General features: G+C 44.0%; 1 protein-coding gene and 1 pseudogene across 1 annotated transcript in view; both read left to right on the forward strand.

Moving 5' to 3' along the window:
- MEMO1 (mediator of cell motility 1) overlaps positions 1-22,916 on the forward strand; it is a 245,741-nt gene that overhangs the window by 166,825 nt on the left and 56,000 nt on the right. Inside the window, exons 4-6 of the mRNA XM_063917781.1 lie at positions 4,441-4,553; positions 4,931-5,042; positions 8,342-8,484. Coding sequence (XP_063773851.1) covers positions 4,441-4,553; positions 4,931-5,042; positions 8,342-8,484 — 368 coding nt within the window. The remainder of the gene's footprint in view (positions 1-4,440; positions 4,554-4,930; positions 5,043-8,341; positions 8,485-22,916) is intronic.
- Positions 18,110-18,228, forward strand: LOC134913679 (5S ribosomal RNA; annotated as a pseudogene).

Genomic DNA, 22,916 nt, shown 5'->3' on the forward strand with positions numbered 1-22,916 from the left:
CCACACCTACTTTCAACTCACACTAATACACAATGTTTTCTGTACAGAAAAATATTGCTCTCTTTGATTGGTAGCTTGTCCCAGAGGTAGTACACTTTTTAAACAAATATTATAGTAATCTGCTTTTAAACTCCCTGATAGTTACTCGTTAATGTATAACTATGTCTTTTATCCCGCCTTTTAAATGTATTTCTATTGTGTGGTAAAACTTGCGCTCGCCACTTCACGCAATCTTGCGTAATCGTGCACACGTGTGCGTAATCGTGCACACGTGCGCGTTCCCGTACGCACGATCCACGTACTTTTCTACCGTGCCACGTGTACACCGTGCGTTCACAACTAAATATTCCACACTTATCTCGATCAATGTAAGCAATGCAGCAAATTTGTTTCTACTGCTTTTGCTTAATACACGATACACCTTTGTTCCCTCACACGCTGTACAGTAGGTCACCCACGAGGATAACTTCCGTCGTGTGCTGCCCAAACTTTTAGGCCGGAACAGAGTCCTGTATGTGTGTTACAATTTACCCACTTAAACAAATACACAAAAAGTATAACAAATAAACGTATCCGATTCTATGCAGATCTATAATGACTATTGACTATAATTTAAATGCTATAATTAAGATTGGATAGCTATCTTGCAGAACATATACTGATATAAATACCCATATAATAATAATAAAAATAATAATAATAATAATATAACGTGTATAGATATGTATGTATATATATTATTTACTACACTTCTATGAAACCCCTCACCCCTACAGACCAAAGTGGTTGAATAGGTTCATTAACATTTCAATTGACCAAGCAGTAGGTTAATAAATCCTGGAAAAGGGAAAAAAAAAAAAAAACTCTTCATCTGTTTGTAATTTCTACATTAAGCCAAGTATTTATCTCACTATAACTCTCTCTAGGCCCAATTGAAACACGGTTTGTAATTGACTATGGCATGGGTTAATTAAATTCATTGGTAGCTTTTAAATGGTGTTGGATTTGTACATATATATTGTTTATTTGTGACAATGGAAACAGATTGTTTTAAACACACAAATTCAGCTGTTTGCTAAGTAGATAGAGAGTGGCCTTCCTAAAATGGCCACTGCTCCACCCCCTTATTCCCAGCCATGTGCATGGACAAAATGGTGGCGACTATGCGGCCAGAAATACAAACACTAGTTCCTTTGTCACAAATACATCACAAGTTATACAAGCACCGGAAGTTGCCCTAATAGACAATTCCCACTGCGTGGTAACAAAGTTTCCACACGTGTTTTTTCAGCGCGGACAAAGCTTTGCTACTTTAGGCCTATGATAGCAGTATGCGAATAGGCCTCAGCATGTTAACACAGCTATATCATACCTATGCACCAACTTTTAAATGCTCTTTAAATTTACTTAACAGATAAACAATCCAATCTAAATCAAACACAATATGACTTATTGAAACTTCGTTTAGCAACAATAAAAATACGCTGTAGCATTTCAAATATTGTGCATTTTTGTCACACTAACGCACCAAAGAAATAAATTGTACCATGATTCATATCAGCGCCTTACTGATAACACAAAAACAAACGGCATGCGGTTCAGCAGCATCTAGATGCATCCATCTTTAGCTGGTAGACCACAGCAGCGTCTGTACAGCGCATCATTAAGTACGTGATATCGCGGACGCAGCCCCCAACGGAGAAGTTCAGATTATTTCTAATAAATATTGCCAGAGTTAATATATGCTGCGAACGCAAGGCGCATCTTATTACCTTATACAATGAAAGTGTGCTGTACGTCGCAAACACTACATCCCTTAAGAGAAAACAAGTACTCGCACACATTGTATGAGGTCCAACTCTCAGAGATGTATATATTTGATACTAAAAGAATATGTACACAATATATCACATGTACAGTGTGTGTATATGTATGTATATAATATAGTTACAGAGTTACAAGAAGCAGTTGTTAAAAAATAATCCATTACAGCCAGCATACTTTACCCTGTCCATCAATGCACAGTTCGCTCCATTGAACTAAACTCTCAGCAAAAACAGCAACTAACCCTCTAAGTCCTAGAAACTGCCTATATCAAAACAGTGGGAGTTAACAGGTTGTTGGTTTCAGGCTTCTTTCATTGGTACAGGAGAGGGAGGTCTCTCATTCCTTGTGTGTTATTGGTCAGTTTATATGCAAGCAACGTCCAGCCTTGAAGAAGACGACATAGGGGTTGGCCACTGGTTTCCTGCCCACATGATTTCTTTGTTCTAATAAGAGTGACTTTATATTTCATACATTTAATCATAACTAATCGTTGCAATGTGCTACAATCTAACCACAGCTATCAAATGAATCCACACATTCTCCTGATCATTTTGACACGAAGCATGATATATTTATCTTGTTCCGTTCCAATTATATATTATCTGATGTTATAACTCAATAATATAAATACATTATAATGTCTGTTGCTGGACATGTTTTATCTATGTGTAATTTGTGTTGTATGAAATAAGTTTCTGTGTGCGTCTTTATGGCGTTTCTCAGTGATTGCGCCTTTTACTGTATGAACACCCACCACGCTGCAACACGCACGCCGCGCGACTCTATGCATGATGTATGGTAAAGAAGCATGGTGTATCCATACACGTCAATTGCGTCCTTACGCTACCACCGAGAAGCGTCAGTCTGTGTGTAGTTTGTATTGTCTTCTTTTTCCGACTTCGACAGCAAGGACAGCAGTGATAGCTACAACAAATCACTTAGGACGTGTGGAGAGAGATCTGTGCTTGCTCTGCATTGTCAGTAGCCCTCTAGGACTTTCCCCTCTCCTTGGTTGCCCCCCTGACAGCTGGTGTCCTGAGGCCATTGCTTCCTTTGCCTCTATGAGTTACACAACTGGTCTGGCTAAAGAACAGCCTGGTCTGTGTATTAAGACATTTTTACTCTATCCCATCTGAGAACGGGGGATTACAGATAGGACAGGAAGAGCGAATAAAGCCTTGGTTGTTCTCCAAATCGAAGAGTTAAGCTAGGTACCCACTATACAGTTATTGGGCCGAGTTGCCAATAATCGTAGTGTGTTGGCATGATCTATTCTGCGTTTCACCAATGACGGTTAAAAAAACATCCACAAACGCAGTCCTTCGATTAATCGGTTGGCCTAGACTGAAAATCTGTCTCAATTTCCAGATATTCCAGCAGTGCGTATGCATTCTCAATAAGTTGCCCATATTTCCTTTGTTTTCCTGACACTGTCATCCTCCTTCTGTACAGACATACGCAAAATCAGTGTGGTGCGGCGGAAAATCAGTAGGTACTAATAAAAAAAATTGCATAATGTGTAGCACAGATATTGGGGCTTTCAATTTGCTGAAAAATCACCCTGTTTGTCGTCCCGATCAAATAAATCTGACAGTGTGTAGCTAGCTTAACCATGTGAGATGTTATGTGCTGCTCAGAAGTTGGAGACTTGCACCCCGTTCCTTTCCGGTACGCAGTTTATACTGGCTCCGTGTGTCCTGCAGGCAGCATCCTGGCCGTCATCCTGTTTCCCACTGTGGTTGCTGCAGCTCCCTAAGACATCTCACAGACTTTACAAAAAGTGTGGTATTCAGCATCAAAAAAGAGCAAAACAAGGAAGTGAGAAGACAAAAGCATATAAGAAAGTTATTATAAGTAACTATATAGGTAAAGAGTCAAAGGGATAAAATAAGCTATTATCTTAGGAAACATAAACCATCTCCCATGCCACATTTTTGCACCAAGGAGATATTTAAAGAGATTTTATCCATACTTTCAAATGTTCACCCATGTTTCTGAGGGATGCCTGCGGACTGTAGTTGGGAAACACTGCTCTACATATGGGGATGGTACACTGAGGGAGAGCCACAAAGTGAGTGGTCAATCTCAGCACATATGAGCTAAGTAGGTAATCACTTCACTTACCTTTGAAATACACCAGATGTACTAAAAATATATATATATATAATATAATATGTATGTGTGGTGTATGGTAATAGTTCCTGGGTGTGATCAGATGGAGAATTTCTCAAAGCATGGTGGACTCTAATTACAAACAGTAACCAAAATAATAAGTAGCAGGTCCTATAAGATTGCAGAAATCAAGGTTTAAAGCCGCCTCAGACGTTCGCTTAATCTGTATATTATAGTGTCTTGAGATTTATTTCTGAGATGGTAATTTCCTTATGTGTCTGAAGTCTCTTTTCAAGACTTGCAGTAATAATGTGAGCAGTATTATGAGCTAATTTACATTAAAAGGCTTTAGTTCAGTTATCCAGGTTCCTGATCTTTGTGTTCAGATTTTTTTTTCCTTTGGTACAACTTGCAGTAGCTTCTTGTAATTGTTTTCCAATTAATTTCCTGTGGATTATTTTGTTTCAGTTTAGGGGTTGACCTTATTTTATTTTTCTACAGACGAAGAGTTTTCATTCTTGGCCCTTCCCACCATGTGGCTCTTTCTAGATGTGCACTATCCACTGTGGATATATATAGAACGCCCTTGTACGACCTCCATATTGATCAGAAAGGTACAGTATGTGTTCAAGGCTCACAGTCCGGCAGCTAGGAAGACATTGAAATGCTTCCTTTAGGGGAGATGCATCAAGCCTTGGAGATATAGTGGAAAAGTTGCCCAAATCGACTAATCCTTTTCTAATGGTGTCAGATAAATAACATAGGCTTGGGCAATTTCTCCACTTCATCTCTTTCCTATTCTTGATATATCCTTAGTGTTTTCCACCTCCCTAATTGGTCAAGTTATAAATGTATTTTATTCTGTAATGCCGTATCACCTAAGTTGAATTTGGTCTGATTTTTTTTTTTTTTTTTAAGACACTGATTAATCATATGTTCTGTAAATTTTAAGGGCAATTACATAGTGCGTTGGATGTTTTTGTATTTTCAGTTTATGGAGAGTTGTGGAAGACGGGAATGTTTGAGCGAATGTCTCTGCAAACAGATGAAGATGAGCACAGTATTGAAATGCATCTACCTTATACTGCTAAAGCAATGGAAAGGTGTGTTTATATGATCACTCTTCTAGTATTCTGTAGCGAAATGTTTAAATCTTTAAATTTGAGTAATCTCTTGTTTAAATGCCACAAAATGGAATTCATTGGATCTCTCCCTGAATGAAGATAGTGCAAATTACATCCTTATCAGCCCATTACCTTTGTCACTACATGTTTGTGATATAAAAATGTAATTGGAAAGCTACCTTAGTTCCTGATATACAGACTTAATAGTTGCTTCACAGCGTCAAGTTGCTAATTTATCGTAAGACGAGAGTATATCTCTTTCCATGAAGAAGCAGAAACTTCAGACAGCAATTGCATTTTCAATAGAAAGAGACCTACTTTAATAATAATAATGTCCCAATATAGTGCTCCTGTAAAAGTTTTATATGCATTTCACCTAACAGATCACACTTGGCTATTGGTAATTGAGTTATTGAAGAATTACACTGAGGGCAATAGTAATTAGATTTGTCATCTTTTATTTAATTTTAATTTACTTTAGGTAACCTTGACAAGCACTTTCTGTTGGTTATCAATGAAAATGTAATGTATTAAATTAATTTCCTTATTATATGGCCATCTTATAACAGCATTGTATGGTAGGCCTTGGGCAAAGCAATGCAGTGGGGCCTCTACCCACCAATTCACAGGAATAAATGTAAAAGAATTATATCACGCCCCTCTTTCCACATGCTTCCATACACTGAATATGTGCATCTATACAGTGCTGTAAGCACTCTGGTGGATAGTTCCATCCATCCAACAATCAGCAGGCTGATGGCCATTTACTGCCTGGCTGGGAGGCAAGTCGAGAATGCTGCTAGGCCACTCTGATTGTGTTTAATTCATAATCGGAGCGGCCATGCAGCATTCTCTACCTGTCGCTCAAGAAGCTCCGGATGTAAGCGTCCTGCTCAAAGTATCCTAGTGAGCCCATACGTTAAGATGCCTCTGGGCAGACAACACTTAGAGACAGACGTAAGGTGCATACATACGGTGAGATCCTTGTTATGCCCGATTTTGACTATGCGATTTCCCTTGAACTCCCCCCAGAGCCCAGAAACACCAATCTGACTATCTGTACTTTCGATTTTGACTAAGTGCCAATTTTTATACTTTGTACTAGATAATACACTAGGGTCATTCCATGGTAACAAATGTTACATTTCATGTGAAATATATTTTTTTGAGCATGTGTTTTGAATATTTTGTGCAAAGATGTTTGTGTGTTACATGATATGCTTTCATTTTGATGCAAAGCTTGTCATGAAAACTGGTAACATACGTTACATAAAAAGACCATTTTCATGGAATGACCCACTAGATCAGGGGTGGGGAACCTCAGGCCCGAGGGCCGTATAAGGCCCTCAAAGCCACTTGATCCGGCCCGGCTCACCTAAATGAGAGGAGATGCCGATCGGCCGCTGAGATTTTACCACCAGCGGGCGCCCAGCTCCTCAGCAGCAGCCGGAGGCAGGAGCTCACTCCTGAGCTCCAGCTTCTGGCTCAGGCAGCGTACATGTGTGGCTATGCGGCGCTATAGGAGAGACGTCATGACATCTCCCATAGTTTAGAGGAGAGGGAGGGCAGTGGTTCGGAAGCAGGAGCAGGGCTGGTGAGCATTGTGTTTTTTTTCTTTCTTATAATGTGTGTGTGTGTGTGTGTGTGTGTGTGTGTGTGTGTGTGTGTGTAAGCGGCACTACTAGGGGGCATATTTAATGGGGCATATCTAATGAGGCATAACAACTGACGGGGCACATCTAATGGGCCAAAACAACTGACAGTGGGCATATCAAATGGGGCATAACAAGTGACTTGGGGCAAATCTAATCAGGCATAACAAGTGACTGGGGGCAGGCTAATTTTTAAGTTGATAATTTTTGTATGGCCGCCGAAGGATTTTATAAATATCCAAATGGCTCTTGGTAGAAAAAAGGTTCCCCACCCCTGCACTAGATAGTCAGTATTGACTTGCTTGCACAGTCTATCTAGCTTGTGATACCGACCCCGCGGGACCGCGCATCGGGATCGAATCGGGATCGCAAGCAGCCTAATGCCTTTCGATTTGCACTAACTTTCCTTCTGCTTTTGACTATATAATCAAAATCGAAAGGATTGATCTCACCGTGTGTACTGTACACAATCTTATGGGCCCTACACACTGGCAGATAATACTAAAAGATATGAACGATCTCGTTCATTAATGAACGAGATACTGTTCATATCTTTCAGTGTGGAGGCACCAGCGATGAACGATGTGCGGTCCAACGCTCATTCATCGCTGGTGCCCGTTGCTTGTGCATGCAGGCCAATATGGACGAGATCGTCCATTTTAGCCTGCACTGTTATGGAGCCTGGGTGACAAGGGGGAGTGAAGAAACTTCACTCCCCCCGTCACTGCCGCCGGGTCGCCCGGTGACCGTATCTGCCATTGGGCAGCTCGGCGGCGGATCTATCAGTGTTGTAGGGCCCATTACGGTGGCCTGTAGATGAACCTTAATCTGCATCTGCAGCATGTTGTTAACGTGGCCCTCCCTCGTCTGTACATGTTCTGACGAGGGAGGTGGTCATTAATGATGCGCGGGAGCACGCATTAACGACATTTAGTGTATACACTGGGGGACGAAGTTGTGAAAGATCTCGCTCAGATTGGCCATTCTGAGCGAGATCTCAAAATCTTGTCTAGTGTGTATGGGGCTTTAGATACAGTTTTAAATGGATATAATCATCAACATTTATATTTAGGGTTCTGTTTACCTTTCCAAACAAAGTGTCTGTTCTCTATAAATCTAATGTAGCCCATACACTTGTGCGATATGGCATACTGTCCTTCGATTTCGACCGCATCTGTGAGATAAATCGAAGGATTGTATGCACATTTTAGGTACCATGTGAAGCGATGCGCGGGCACGCTGGTCGAATGTCGTGTTGCAAGATATTAAGTGCCGCACTTAATATTTATCGCATAGCAGTGCGATCGCATTTGTTTTTAAAAACGCATGCACTATATCACACTGCGATGCGTGATGGGCACCCGCCGGGCACAGCCAGAGGCCGCTCCCACTCGGCAGTGACGTGCTCATCACGTGATTACCATGCGATCTATCGTACAAGTACAAGCTGTTATTGTGGGCTTTAGACTTGGAGAAGAACAGCGTTGTATTCTGCTATTGCTAGGTGCTGGTAAGGATTCAGAATAGGTAATGCTGGTTTTGCTGGTTGCTCTGAAATTACAGTATATTTGTAATCCCGGTCACCTCTTCCAGTGATGGTTTCTATTATTATTTCTTCTTCTGCAGCCATAAGGATGAGTTTACCATTGTTCCCGTGTTGGTCGGAGCACTTAGCGAATCAAAGGAACAAGAATTTGGGAAACTTTTTAGCAAATATTTAGCAGATCCTACTAATCTCTTTGTAATTTCATCAGACTTCTGTCATTGGGGTAAGTGAAGGAATGCAGTTACCAACTATAGAGGAAATACTGATGTGAAATCACAAGCTATCAATGTTGTTTGGGTCTAAATCAGGCATTTTATGCTATATCTTGATTAGACAATTGATGAATATTATTATTATTTATTATTATTAAATTGGAAATGTTAACAACTGATGGTTATGCATATTACTATTTTGAGGTGGTATCCAATTAGCTGCAGTAATTTTACTATGGCTAATTGACTTGCGTGGGGCTATCTTATTATCCCCTGTGGTGCCACCTATCGGGGAATTTGTTTTGCCTGCCTGGGGCATACAGGCAATATTTGTATAGGCCGATAATGGCCATCGGGCAACAATCCTTTTTTATTTTTTTCCCAATGAGAAAAATTACTGCGGCTATGGTATAACACAGAGTCACAGACATGTAAATGGGGATGTAGATCAGTGCTAAAATACAGTTCTCTGGACACACTCACTGTGCATGTTTTCCATATCTCCTTTCTGCAGCACTGGTAATGAACACATTTTAAAAGATCAACTGCTGGTTCTAATTTGGGATTCTGTGAGGAGACCTGGAAAACATGCACTGTTGGTGTGTCCTGAACTGAATTTATGAAGCACTGATGTAGATTTCAGGAATCCACATGGCAAGCTTATGATTTGAAGGGGAGGCGGTCGTTAGGTCGACAAGCATTAGGTCGACCATTGAAGGTTGACATGCATTAGGTCGACATGGTCACTAGGTCGACATGGTCATTAGGTTGACATGCAAAAAGGTCGACATGAGTTTTTCACCTTTTTTTTTCTTCCGTTCATTTTTTCACATTTTTCATACTTAACGATCCATGTGGACTACAATTGGGAATGGTAACCTGCGAGGGAACGCAGTGCACTAATTGGGGTTCCCCGTCATTTTACGAAGAAAACAACACCAAAAACAGTCAAAAAACTCATGTCGGCCTAATGAACCACACCCGATTTGAAGTGTTAAATGCATCTTCATGAAAAATACAGCAATATAATGTTCTTCACATTGTTAGCTTCAAATAAAAACTCAAGTTGCATTCTTCTACGCTTTTGGCTTCCTGTTAACCTAGTAACATTGTAGCCATCAAGTCTCTTATACCGCTTTCACTCTGCCAATGCCGGATACCACCCGGGAATTGGAAGCGGGTCCTTCCCGGGTGGGATCCGGCATTGGCAGCTGCTGCTGGCTTCCCCAACCCGGTAATAAGCTGGGCGGGTTGCCATAGCAGCGGGGCGAGCGGAGCCGGAGGTGGAGCTGGGAGATGAGCTCATCTCCGCGCCGCCTCTCCCTATCTAGTAAACGGGTCCCGGGTTGCATCGACCCGGGAGCCTGTTTACGCAGCCACTGACCCTGTATTCAACCCGGGTATAACACTGCTTTATACCCGGGTTGAATTGGCGGGTCAGGCGACCCCCGATTTCGGCAAGGCCTCTTTCACACCACAAGCTGACCCGTGTTGACCCGGCAATATGCTATATTACTTTAAATCTTTGCACGAAATCAGTTTTTTACATTTATATCCAGTTAAAAACTGCAATATATTGGAACTGTCAAAAAGGTGAATATACTTGCAGGGCAGATGAGTGCAAATAAACTAAATTGGATCACCTGTAGGAGTATTTATTGAAGTTCACACTTTGTAAGAATGCAGCTACTATCCATCCCTTCCATTCTCCTTTTGTCTTCTTTTCATTATGGAAAATGCTCAGTGTTGAGTAGAAACACTTGACTCTTTCGTGTGAGTGATAATAATTAGAAGGTAAGGAAGGGGTGGGTGTTTGAACAACTATCTGGTATATATCAAAGGTTGGTGAGGGATAAAGTACTAACCAATCAATAATTTTCTGTCATTTTAAAAGTTGTGTTTGAAAAAAAATGTCAGTTGGGAGCTGATTGGTTGATGCTTTATCTCTCTCCAAGCTTTGAGAAATATCCCTACTAAAGCTAAAACAATCTGTTCTTTTTATACTTTTATATGTGAAATTTCTTTTGAGTATATTAAAATAATTTCTCTTACATCCTAGAGGATGCTGGGGTCCAATTTAGTACCATGGGGTATAGACGGGTCTACTAGGAGCCATGGGCACTTTAAGAGATCAATAGTGTGGGCTGGCTCCTCCCTCTATGCCCCTCCTACCAGACTCTGTTTAGAAAATGTGCCCGAAGGAGCCGGTCCCAGCTAGGGGTGCTCTTAGGAGTTTTCTTAATTTTTTTATTTTATTAGAACATTTGGCACAGGAAGCCTGCTGGCAACAGCCTTCCTGCTTCGTGGGACTTAGTGGGGGGAGTAGGAACCAACTCTAGAAATTAATGGTTCTCTATCTCCGCTGACAGGATATTGAGCTCCTGAGGGTGATGATCGCAAGCCCACGAGGTGACCGCTCACTCCCGCAGGACGGCCGCCACCCCCTAACAGAGCCAGAAGATAGAAGGTGGTGAGTACAGCGCTGGCGTCCCGGTTAGCGGGTCGCCGGCGGGCATGGCGGCACAAGGGTGGGAGCGCAGCTCTGACAGGCTTTGCTCTAGGAATGCTCAGCAACACTTAGTGTAGGCGCTTGAATTGGCGTCCTGGGCCTACACTGGTCACAGACGCTAACGGGCTAATCCCGCTGTTAGCATAGATACCTCCGGCCAGTATAATCAAATTTGAGCGGGAAGCCGCGCCCCATTACAGGGGGCAGGGCTTCTCCTCAGAGTTGATCCAACATTAACCAGCGCCATTTTCCCCCCTGCAGACAGGGAGCGCTGACCCTCCAGATAACTCCAGTTACTGCGGTACCAGGGTGTTATAGACAGGGAAGGAGTGCATTGTTAGTAATAACCTATTAAGGTTGTTTACCTAGCGCCGGGCTTTTATCATAATAACTGCTCACAAGGGCGCTGTGTGGCTGGCTCCTTAGACTCTGAAGGTACTCTGGGGGAAACTGTATCTGACATTTTCCTGTGTGTATGTGTGTATCTCACATTACCATGTCTAAGGACTCTGTGTCCTGTGCTGCAGAGTCTTTAACTTCTCCTGAGGAGTCTATCCCATGTACTCAGGACTGCAATGTACTGTCTCAACCTTCTGAATCCGAACCTCCATGGGTGAATTCTTTAAGGGGAATGATATGCCAGATTTCTACAAGGATGTCACATACTGAGAAAGACACGCAGTTTTTGAGGAAATCTGTGGAGGGGTTACAGTATTTGGCCCCCACTACTTCATCAAAAACCCCACCTACATACACTTGCCCAGATAATGCAAACTGATACTGACAGTGATGGGGATATGCAGGGGGGTGGATGCATCCCTGGCTAAACAGGTGCAACTAATGATTGAAGCCATTAGGGATGTTTTACATATTTCTGAGAATGTACCTGAGCAGGTGGAGGAATCTTATTTTACAGAAAGTAAGAAATCCTCGCTTACCTTTCCGGCTTCTAAGGAGTTAAACTCTTTGTTTGAAAATCCTGGGAAAACCCAGAGAAAAAATTCCAGATCCCAAAAACGGTTCTCATTGCTTTTCCTTTTCCTGAAGAGGATAGAAAGTGGGAAAACCCACCTATAGTTGACGAATCTGTATCTAGGTTGTCAAAAAAAGGTGGTTTTACCTGTTCCTGGTTCAACCGCTTTAAAAGAACTGGCTGACCGCAAGACTGAGACTACATTCAAATCACTATACACAACTAATGACGTCACTTTACGGCCCACTATTGCTTAAGCATGGATTTCTAAAGCCATAGTAAAGTGATCAGGCACATTGCTAGAGGACTTGGGTACTATGGATAGAAGTGACATTGATTTGTTCTTAAGTCACATACAGGATTCTGCAGGGTTCATGATGGAGGCCATGAAAGACCTTGACATGCTGAATGCACGGGCTACTTCTCTGGCGGTCTCGGCACGCAGAGGACTCTGGCTATGCCAATGGACTGCGGATGTGGAATCCAAGAGAAGTGTGGCGAACCTATCCTTCACAGGTCAGGCTCTGTTTGGAGATGCTTTGGATGCATGGATCTCCACGGCACTTGCGGGTAAGTTGACCTTTTTTCCCTCAGCAGCACCAATGGCTAGGAAATGTTATCCTTCGCCTACACTGGAGTCCTTTCGGGTTGCAAAATTTAAGAAATCCAAACCCCCTCCCACCTTCTTTAGAGGAGGTCGGGGAAAGTTCAGAAACCTGCATCGTCAGATTCTTGGGAACAGAAGCCAGGTTCTGCTTCCTCAAAATCTTCAGCATGACGGTGGTCCTCCCAGCCTGGAGGTTGGGCAGGTGGGAGCGAGACTAAAAGCTTTCAGTCACGTTTCGGCGTCATCATGCCTAGACCCCTGGGTAAAGGATATTGTGGCCCAGGGATAGATTTCAAGAACTCCCACCGCACAGATTCTTCAAATCAGTTTCGCTGACAGACAGCGCTATTCTACAGGAAGCCTTTGAAAAATTGGTTCAAACAAATGTCATTGTTCCTGTTCCACTCCACCTACAACACACGGGTTATTACTCAAACACGTTTGGGTACCGAACCGTCCAGTTTCGGTACCACAAACGGGTATTAAACCTAAAGTCTTTCAACCCCTACTTGAGGGTATTCAAATTCAAGATGGAGTCTCTGAGAGCGGTGATCTCAGGTCTGGAGGAGGGGGAATTCCTAGTATCCCTAGATATCAAGGATGCGTACCTTCACATTCCGATCTGGCCGCCTCACCAGGCTTATCTCAGATTTGCGCTGCTGGATTGTCACTATCCGTTCCAAGGCACTGCCTTTTGGCCTCTCCACAGCACCGAGAGTGTTCACCAAGGTTATGGCAGAGATGATGCTACTCCTCTGCGGGCAAGGAGTGAATATAATTCCATATCTGGATGAGTTGCTGATAAAAGCATCTTCCAGGGAGAGCTTGTTGCAGAGTATTGCTCTCACAACTCGACTACTCCAGGATAATGGGTGGATCCTGAGCCTTCCAAAGTCTCGTTTGGAGCCGACAAGGAGACTGTCCTTCCTGGGGATGATACTCGTCACGGAAGTGCAGAGGGTGTTTCTGCCGGTAGAGAAAGCGTACAGGATGTCCTGAAGCCAGCCCGGGTATTGGTTCATCAGTGCGTTCGCCTTCTGGGGAAGATGGTTGCCTCCTACGGGGCTCTTCAGTACGGAAGATTCCATGCAAGGTCCTTCCAACTGGATCTTTTAGACAAATGGTCGGGATCACATCTTCACATGCACCAGTGGATACGCCTGTCGCCGAAAGCCAGAATTTCACTCCTCTGGTGGCTGCAAACTTCTCACCTACTCGATGGCTGCAGGTTCGGGATTCAGAATTTGATCCTTCTAACCACGGATGCAAGTCTCAGAGGTTAGGGAGCGGTCACCCAAGGGAAAAACTTCCAAGGAAAGTGGTCAAGTCTGGAATCCATCCTTCCGATAAACATTCTGGAACTACGGGCCATATACAACTGCCTTCTACAAGCGGCTCATCTTCTGCAAGATCAAGCCATTCTGGTTCAGTTTGACAATTTAACGGCAGTGTCCTGCATAAACCGACAGGGCGAAACGAAGAGCAGAGCGGCAATGTCAGAGGTATCAAGAATCCTCCTCTAGGCAGAAAGACACGCGGTGGCGCTGTCAGCAATCTTCATTCCGGGAGTGGACAACTGCGAAGCGGACTTACTCAGCAGACACAATCTCCATCCAGGAGAATAGGGCCTCCACCCGGAGGTATTCGCGGAGGTAACAAGTCGATGGGGTGTACCTCAGATAGACATGATGGCCTCTCGCCTCAACAAGAAGCTTCGGAGTACTGTTCCAGTTCAAGGGACCCGCAAGCAGTGGCGGTGGACTCCCTGGTAACTCTGTGGGTGTTCCTGTCAGTATATGTGTTCCCTTCACTTTCACTCATCCTAAGGATTCTCAAACTAATAAAAAGAACAAGAGTTCAGGCGATCCTCATTGCTCCGGACTTGGCAAGAAGGGCTTGGTACACGGATCTTCTGGAATTACTGCTGGAGGATCCGAGGCCTCTTCCTCTTCATGACCTTCTCCAACAGGGGCCGTTCGCCTATCCAGACTTACCGCAGCTACGTTTGACGGCATGGAGGTTGAACGCCAGATCTTACCTCGGAAAGGCATTCCAAAAGGTCCTTCCTACCCTAATACAGGCTAGGAAGGGAGTAACATCAAAACATTACCATCGGATTTGGAAAAAGTATGTGTCTTGGTGTGAATCACCTACGGTGGAGTTTCACCTTGGATGGTTTCTCCTCTTTCTACAAGCAGGTGTGGCTGTAGGCCTACGCTTGAGCTCCATCAAAGTCCAGATTTCGGCATTGTCCATTTTGTTCCAGAAACAATTGGCGGCTCTTCCTGAGGTTCAGACGTTCTTGAAAGGAGTTCTGCATATTCAACCACCCTTTGTGCCTCCTGGGATCTTAATGTGGTGCTGCAGTTCCTGCAATCAGATTGGTTCAAGCCTTTACAGGACGTGGACGTCAAGTTTCTTACTTGGAAGGTGGTCACTCTGTTTGCGTTGGTGTCTGCTCGATGTGTGTTGGAATTGGGGGCATTGTCATGCAAGAGTCCCTACTTGATTTTCCGTGAGCATAGAGCTGAGCTCAGAAAGCGTCAGTAATTTCTGCCAAGGGTTGTCGGCTTTTCATATCAACCAACCTATTGTGGTGCCAGTGGGTACTGACTTCTCAATTACCTCAAAATCCTTGGATGTTGTGAGGGCTTTGAAAATCTATGTGAAGAGAACTTCTAGCCACAGGAAGTTAGACGCTCTGTTTGTCCTTTATGATCCCAACAAGGTTGGGTGTCCTGCTTCTAAGCAGACAGTTTCTTGCTGGATTAGGTTCACTATCCAGCATGCTTATTCTACGGCAGGCTTGCCGTGTCCAAAATCTGTTAAGGCCCACTACTCATAAAGTGGGTTCTTTCTAGGCGGCTGCTCGGGGTGTCTCGGCTTTACAGTTTTGCCAAGCAGCTACTTGGTCAGGGTCAAACACGTTTGCTAAGTTGTACAAGTTCGATACTTTGGCCTCTGAGGACCTTCAGTTTGGTCAATCAGTTCTGCAGGAACCTCAGCACTCTCCCTCCCATACTGGGAGCTTTGGTACATCCCCATGGTACTAAATTGGACCCCAGCATCCTCAAGTACGTAAGAGAAAATAGGATTTTAATTACCTACCGGTAAATCCTTTTCTCGTAGTCCGTAGAGGATGCTGGATGACTTGGTTCAGTTTGTTAGTTCAGCTGTTGCTGAATCGTTCCAAGTTGGTTAGCTTGGCTTTCCTGTTGTTGTACGTGTCAGCTGGTGTGAGTCTCGCCACTATCTGTGTATTTCCTTCTCTCGAAGTATGTCAGTCTCCTCGGGCACAGTTTCTAGACCGAGTCTGGTAGGAGGGGCATAGAAGGAGGAGCCAGCCCACACTATTAATCTCTTAAAATGCACATGGCTCCTAGTGGACCCGTCTATACCCCATAGTACTAAATTGGACCCCAGGATCCTCTACGGACTATAAGAAAAGGATTTACCGGTAGGTAATTAAAATCCTATTTCTGCGGCAGGGTCCACAGGTTATCCACAGGATAATAATGGGATATGATGGAGCAACAGCAGATTAGCACCAAACGATCACAAGCTTTCAGGCTTCCCAGAATGCAACGGGCCCGTCCATATATCCCCACCCAATGGCTCAGGCAAATCAGTTTTTTGTTTGGTGCGGCAGGAGCCGGACCATGGTCAGAGGGCTGCTGTTCTATGGCAGCCCTAAGCTTTCTTATTTTATTCTTATAGTCTTACTATTTATTTATTTTTATCGATCTTTCTTAAAAGCGTCTTATACGCATATTGGAAAGAGTCGCTCCACCAACTCACCGCCGGGTCGCAACAACGTTTACCCATGTGTATAGTGCTGTCTCGGCAGGCGTCTGTGTCTGATATACTAGCATGCCCAGCAGACGTTTACCAGGTTGTGGCCGGAGCATGGGGAGAAGGTAAGGCATCGGTTCCCCGTAGTCGGGGAATACGGACACAGCCGCGCTGTATTGGAAGGAGATTACCAAACAGTAGCTGACGCGCTGCCGCCACGGGTGGTCCAGCGCTAGGCCTTAGTGATCATAAGGCACCAGGAATAGTATGAGGCTGCGATCTCTAGGGTTAATGTCAGCGGTGGGGAGTTAGACACTCTCCTGGTCGCCCCTCCCCCCAGTTCATGACCAGTTTCCGTGAGTCTCCCGCTATGAACTGTTGCCTCATTTCCGTATCAGATGCTACCACGAGGGGTCTCGGTCACAGCTGCGTCTGTGTTCAGTAAAAGTTCCCGGAGTGGCGGTGTACACTAGTAACATATGGATCCACTCAGTGTTCGCTAACGTATTGATCGATCTTGGAAGTGGGGTGAGTCTCCCTGTATCCCACTCTACTGTGTATGGGTTATACAGCACTAAATTTCTATTTACTTTTGTCAGTATGAACAGTTAAATTTAAGTGCCTATTTCATATGAGTCTGTGTACGTTACTGTGGTTTTCTTCGCATTGCTTCTGAATACGTTAAGATCTGTATAAAACAGAATTCAGTAATATGTACTCCTACATACTTTAAAATGTGTTCGTAGTTGATTATGTGCTCATATGACTAATATATAACATGTGACTGACTGCTAGTGTGATTGCTGACTTTTATATATGTTTATCAGTTGGTCTTCTGATCCTCAATGTGGGTGCATGGGTAAGGGTCAGATTGATATCACTTTAGAACGATAAAGTGGTTACTCACAAATTGTGTAGTACACTGTGAAAGTGCTGATTTTTTTTAATCATGTCTAAGAGCAGCAAAAGTGACGAGAGTACACATACAGTAACACCAACAATCATATCATGTTGTCTTGCAAAAACTGTGTTATTCTCTCTGATCTGGTACAGGATGGTTTATGTGTAAAATGGTTTGCTTTTCAGGATAATACAAGGCACATCCCTGATAGATACCCCTTGGGCGAAGTTTGCACAGACCTTGTCCAGTATAGCTGAAAGGTTAATTCCTACAGCATCAATACCAGGAATAGGGTTCACTATTAACCCATACATGCAGCTCTCTACCTACGGTGTCCACAACAGCTTCTCCAATAAAACAAGCTGATAAACCGAGTGTAAATAATCAACTACACAGGCTACACATGATGATTCATCAGACAATGAAAGCTCTACATACTCTACTTCGGCATACAAAGAACAGGTAGAGGGTATCAGCTCAGTGAATATAGCTGAAATAATGAGAGCAGTAAAGGCCTTTCTGTCCTCAGAGGATCAACAGAGCTTGTGTTAAAAATAAGGTACCTAGGTTTCAACGTCCCAAAAATAGGGCCTCCTCATGGGGGACCCCAGCAGCTGATGGAGGCTATACCCAATAAGAAATATAGGTTCCCAGTAAATGGGATTCTAGATATCCTATTCCAGCTGGGGACTGTTTAAAAATAAGAATTGCCTTCTAAAGTAGCTACGCATATCATTGATAGTGCGAAAATCTATATGGCCTTTGCCGTCAACGTCAAAAGAGGGATGGTTTTCTGAAAACCATATTGTATCTGTCTGGGGCAGTCATAAGGCCAGCCATGACTTCATCTTGCAATCTACAGCCACACCACACTGGATAGGCCCAATCTCACTAGATCTTGGAAGCTAAACAGTGTTGGGCCTGGTTAGTTCCTGGATGGGAGACCACCTTGGAATACCAGGTGCGGTAGGTACACTGGGCTGAGGTACTGGAAGACAGCTTTTCAGCGCCTGCAAGGGAGCAAGAATCCCATATAGCTCATATGGACACTAATGTTCTAGGGCATCAGCATGAACAATAGCTTCTTGCAGAGCAGTTTTGCTTACATACATGGAAAGCTTATTCAGAATCAAAGAAGGTTCTGGAAACTTTGCCTTTGGCTGGAAGTTTCTGTTTGGGAAGGAGTTAACAGATATTCTGGAGTCAGAAACACACTCCAAGAAGGTCACGTTTCCTTCCACATATAACTCCAAACCTAGGGGTCTTATCGGTCATAAAGGAATGTAACAGCCCCAATACAATAAGTTTGGTAAGGCAAAGAAGCAAAGGCAACCAGAGGGCCAGCTTCCAAACCAGAGGATAAGCCATCAGCATGATGGTGCGGGCCTCCTTCTGGGGGACCCCAAAAGGATAGGGGGCCGACTTCTTCAGTTTGCACAGATCTGGTAGCAGTCTACAAACAGATGCCTGGGTGCAAGAAGCAGTATCTCTAGGTTATGCTTTCCCTTCTAGAAGCATCCTCCTCGGAGGTTCTTCTGTTCCAGTCTGTCTCGGGTAGAGGCGAAGGACAGGGATTTGCAAGTGGCAGTTCAGAAATTGCTTTTGTCAGGAATAGTCATTCCAGTAAGCCCTGCACAATAGGGACAGGGTTTTTTACTCAAACTGGGTTTGGGGTCAGAAGGATCCTTTCACATCATTCTCAAAATCGCAAACAGATACGTTTGGGTACCACGGTTCACATGGAGATGTTGCACTCCATAGTTTTTGCATGGAGCCATGAGATTACATGGTATCCCTGGATAGTCAGGATGCTTACCTACAGGTTCCCATAGCACTGTTTCATCAGTGTTATCTCAAGGTTCACCATCCTCCAGCAACATTTTCAGTTCCAGACCTTACCCTTTGGGTTAGCCACAGCCCCCAGAGTATGTACCAAAATTATGATGATTATTGCAGCTTATCTCCGCAAGAAAGGGATAAGAAAATTGCCATACCTCAACCACCTTTTTTATCCTTGCACAATTCACATGAAAAGTTTGTGTGTCATCTCCAACAGACAGTGACTTATCTGCAGAGACACGGGTGGTTAAAAAATTGGGCAAGGCCATCTCTGGTTCTGTCACAATGGATGACTCACTGTGGGGCTGTACTGAATTCAAGTCTGCAGAAAATTGATTACCTCGGAACAAGATATCCAAGGTACAACTCAGGAGTTGTTACACAGTCCAACAATATCAATCCACGCAGCTATGCGACTGATGGGTTTGATGGTGTCAACAATCGACATGGTGGAGTATGAACAATTCCACTCAAGACCTCGGCAGCGTCTGATTCTGGCCAGATGGAATGGAATACATCAGACAATAAAGAAACAGACCATGGAACTTTCACACAAGGTAAGAAAGTCATCAGCCTGGTGGCTACAGACATCCCATCTAGACAAAGGGAGAACCTTTTTGGATATCAGATGGGGGATCCTGACAACAGATGCCAGTCTTCAGGGCTGGGGAGCAGTGTCTGGAAGATTATGGTTCCAGGGACAATAGACTACAGAAGAAAGTTGCCTGCCAATAAATCTGTTAGAACTTCGGGCCATATACATGGCAATGATTCAGGCAAAGGACACTCTCTTCAAAGAAGACCAGTCCAGATCTAACTAGTCACATACTAAAGTGGGCAGAACTCCATCTTCCAGCATTGTCCGCAGTATTCATTCTGGGAGTCCTAAACTGGGAAGCGGACTTTCTCAGTCGACACGCCATTCAAGCAAGCGAATGGGCTCTACACCCGGAAGTCGTTCAGACTCTGGTAGACAAGTGGGGTTTGCCAGAGATAGATCTCATGGCGTCCCGTCTGAACAACAAAGTGCCCGCATACGGTGCAAGAAAAAAGTATCCCGGAGCGATCTTTGTGGATGCCTTGTCAGTGAAATGAGAGTTTCATCTGGCGTATCTATTTCCGCCAATCATCCTGCTACCAGGGTCGTAAGGAAAATAAAAGAAGCAAAGGGTGCTGTGATTCTAATAGCTCTGGCTTGGCCCAGAAGGCATTGGTACACAGATCTGCAGAGAATGTCGATGGATACACAACTTCTGCCCACTCAACGTCCAAATCTACTAATGCAGGGTCCTCGTTATCACAGGCATCTGGATCGACTATTGTTCACGGCGTGGCTCTTTAAAACCTCTATCCTGAAGTCAAGAGGATTCTCGCTACAGGTAATTCAAACAATGCCCTGAGCGAGGAAACCCTCCTCAGCTCGCAATTATCACCGAATATGGTAGACCTATATTCATGGTGCAGTGAAAGAAATATGGACACAAAATCTTTTCAAGTTTCAAGGGTCTTAGATTTCCTTCAGGCGGGAATGGATAAGGGTTTGAAGGTGGCTTCCTTGATAGTGCAAGTATCAGCATTGACTGTATGGTTCCAAAAGAAAATTGCCAATTTACAGGATGTGCATACTTATTCCAGAGAATGCTGCGCATTCAACCTTCTTTTTGTTCCTCCTACAGTGCCTTGTGACATAAGTCTAGTCCTCAAAGCCCTTTAAGTTGCTCCGTTTGAACCACTTAATAAAGTGGATCTTAAATGGTTGACAGCTAAAGTTCTCTTTTTACTGACTATGCATCAGCTAGAAGAGTGTCAGATTTAGGAGCACTATCATGTTCTCTTTCTGATTTTTTTTTTTTTTTAATCCAGATAAAGCAGTTCTCAGAACTAGGTCTGGGTATCTTCCTAAGGTGGTGTCTAAATTCCACCTTAATGAAGAAAGTGTAGTCCCGGTTTTCTCAGGTATCGGGACTTTCTGCCGGAGATGAGTCACGGGACGTATTAAGGATCTACGTGGATCGCACCAACAGAAAAATCTCTCTTTATTTTCTACGGAATTCACAAGAGGATGGCCTGCTAATAAATAGACGCTGGCTAGAGGGTTTCGAATGACTATTTCGGAAGCATACTCTCAAGCGGATCTCCCTGTTCCAGCTAATGTCTCTGTTCACTCTACTTGTAAGGTAGGTCCTTTTTAGGCAGCACTACATGGTGCTTCAGCAGAACAGATATGTAAGGCAGCCACATAGTCTTCCATTAACACATTCATTAGACATTATTCTTGGATACTTTTGCCTCTCATGACGCTGAATTCGGATGTAAGGTTCTCCTGTCCAATCAGGACCGTCCCCACCACTAAAATTGCTTTGGGAAATCCCATTGTTATCCTGTAGATTTTCTGTGGGCCCTGCCGGAGAAATATACGTTATGGTAAGAACTTACCGTTGATAACGGTATTTCTCCTAAGTCCGCAGGTTCCACAGGGATCCCACCCTGACGCACCTGATTTTGGGGATCTTGCTACTCACTAACCTCTTCCTTCTTGTACGGAAGGGTGTGCATGTGTGTTCTTCTCGCCTGATTAGGCTCTACGTGATGCTCCTGCCTAGTTGCTTTGGAATCCAACTGATTTGCCTGAGCCAGTGGGCGGGGATATATGGATGGTCCCGTTGCATCCTGGGAGGCCTGAAAGCTTGTGATCGTTTGGTGCCAATCCGCTGTCGCTCCATCATATCCCATTGTTATCTTGTGGAACCTGTGGACTTAGGAGAAATACCGTTATCAACGGTAAGTTCTTACCATAACGTATATTTTCACCCATTAATTGCAGTATTTCTGTGAAAAGGGGCACTTATTCCACAATTATGTTGAGCAGTGTATGAAAATATAGTTTATTAAAAGCATTTTAACCACAACTATGTTTTCTGTAAAAATTAGGTGTTTATAAAACAAGCTTTGTCTAGCATCCATAAAGGATATTGGGGACACATTAGTACAATGGGGTATAGACTGGGTCCAAAGGAGCCAGTGCTCTTTAAATTTCTTCAACTGGATGTGTTGGCTCCTCCTCCCTATGCCCCCTAAAGGCAGTTTATAAAAAAAGTGCCCTCAGGAGAGGATGCACATCTCTGCAGCTCCAGAGAGTTTTCTTCAGTTTATTTTCAATCGTTGTTATTTTTGGTATGCTGTTTGGGCAACAGCATACCTGCATCATGGGAGTTAGGGGCGGACGATCACCGGCCTTGCGAGGTGTCGGAGCCGCTTCCCTGGCTGTTCAGCGGGGCACTGCGCCTTGGCTGTCGCAATTGCAGCACGCCGCACACCCCTAACATTGTCTGAAGGTAACATCAGTGGTGAGTACATCAGTGGTGAGAACCGGGTCCCCTGGTTCTAGGTGCGGCTGACACGCAGAGGAGGCATATGGGACCCTTCTGGGGTGGACCCGCTATAGCCCCCTGTGTACACTGGTAGCGGTTAGTGAAAAACTTTCATTTATGTGTTTTTACACTTTTGGGAGACATTGCCAGTATAAATATTTTAGAAGCTCTGGTGCCATTACGGGGGGGCGGAGCTCTTTTGGGAGACATTGCCAGTATAAATATTTCTGAAGCTCTGGTGCCATTACGGGGGGACGGAGCTTCCTCCGAGCAGGCTCAGCTGCATTTTGGCACCTTCCTCTGCACAGCAGCAGCAGGCTCGCGCAGCTCCTCCAGACAAGCAGGAACACGCTGGAAACTTGCTACAGGGTGTATCTCGGGGGAGAGCTGCTATTGTGCACAGTCTATGTCCCAGGGTGAATATATATTTATGTATAACATATTATTTACA

Source organism: Pseudophryne corroboree, chromosome 4 (genome assembly GCF_028390025.1).
Source record: "Pseudophryne corroboree isolate aPseCor3 chromosome 4, aPseCor3.hap2, whole genome shotgun sequence".
NCBI classification, from domain to species: Eukaryota; Metazoa; Chordata; class Amphibia; order Anura; family Myobatrachidae; genus Pseudophryne; species Pseudophryne corroboree.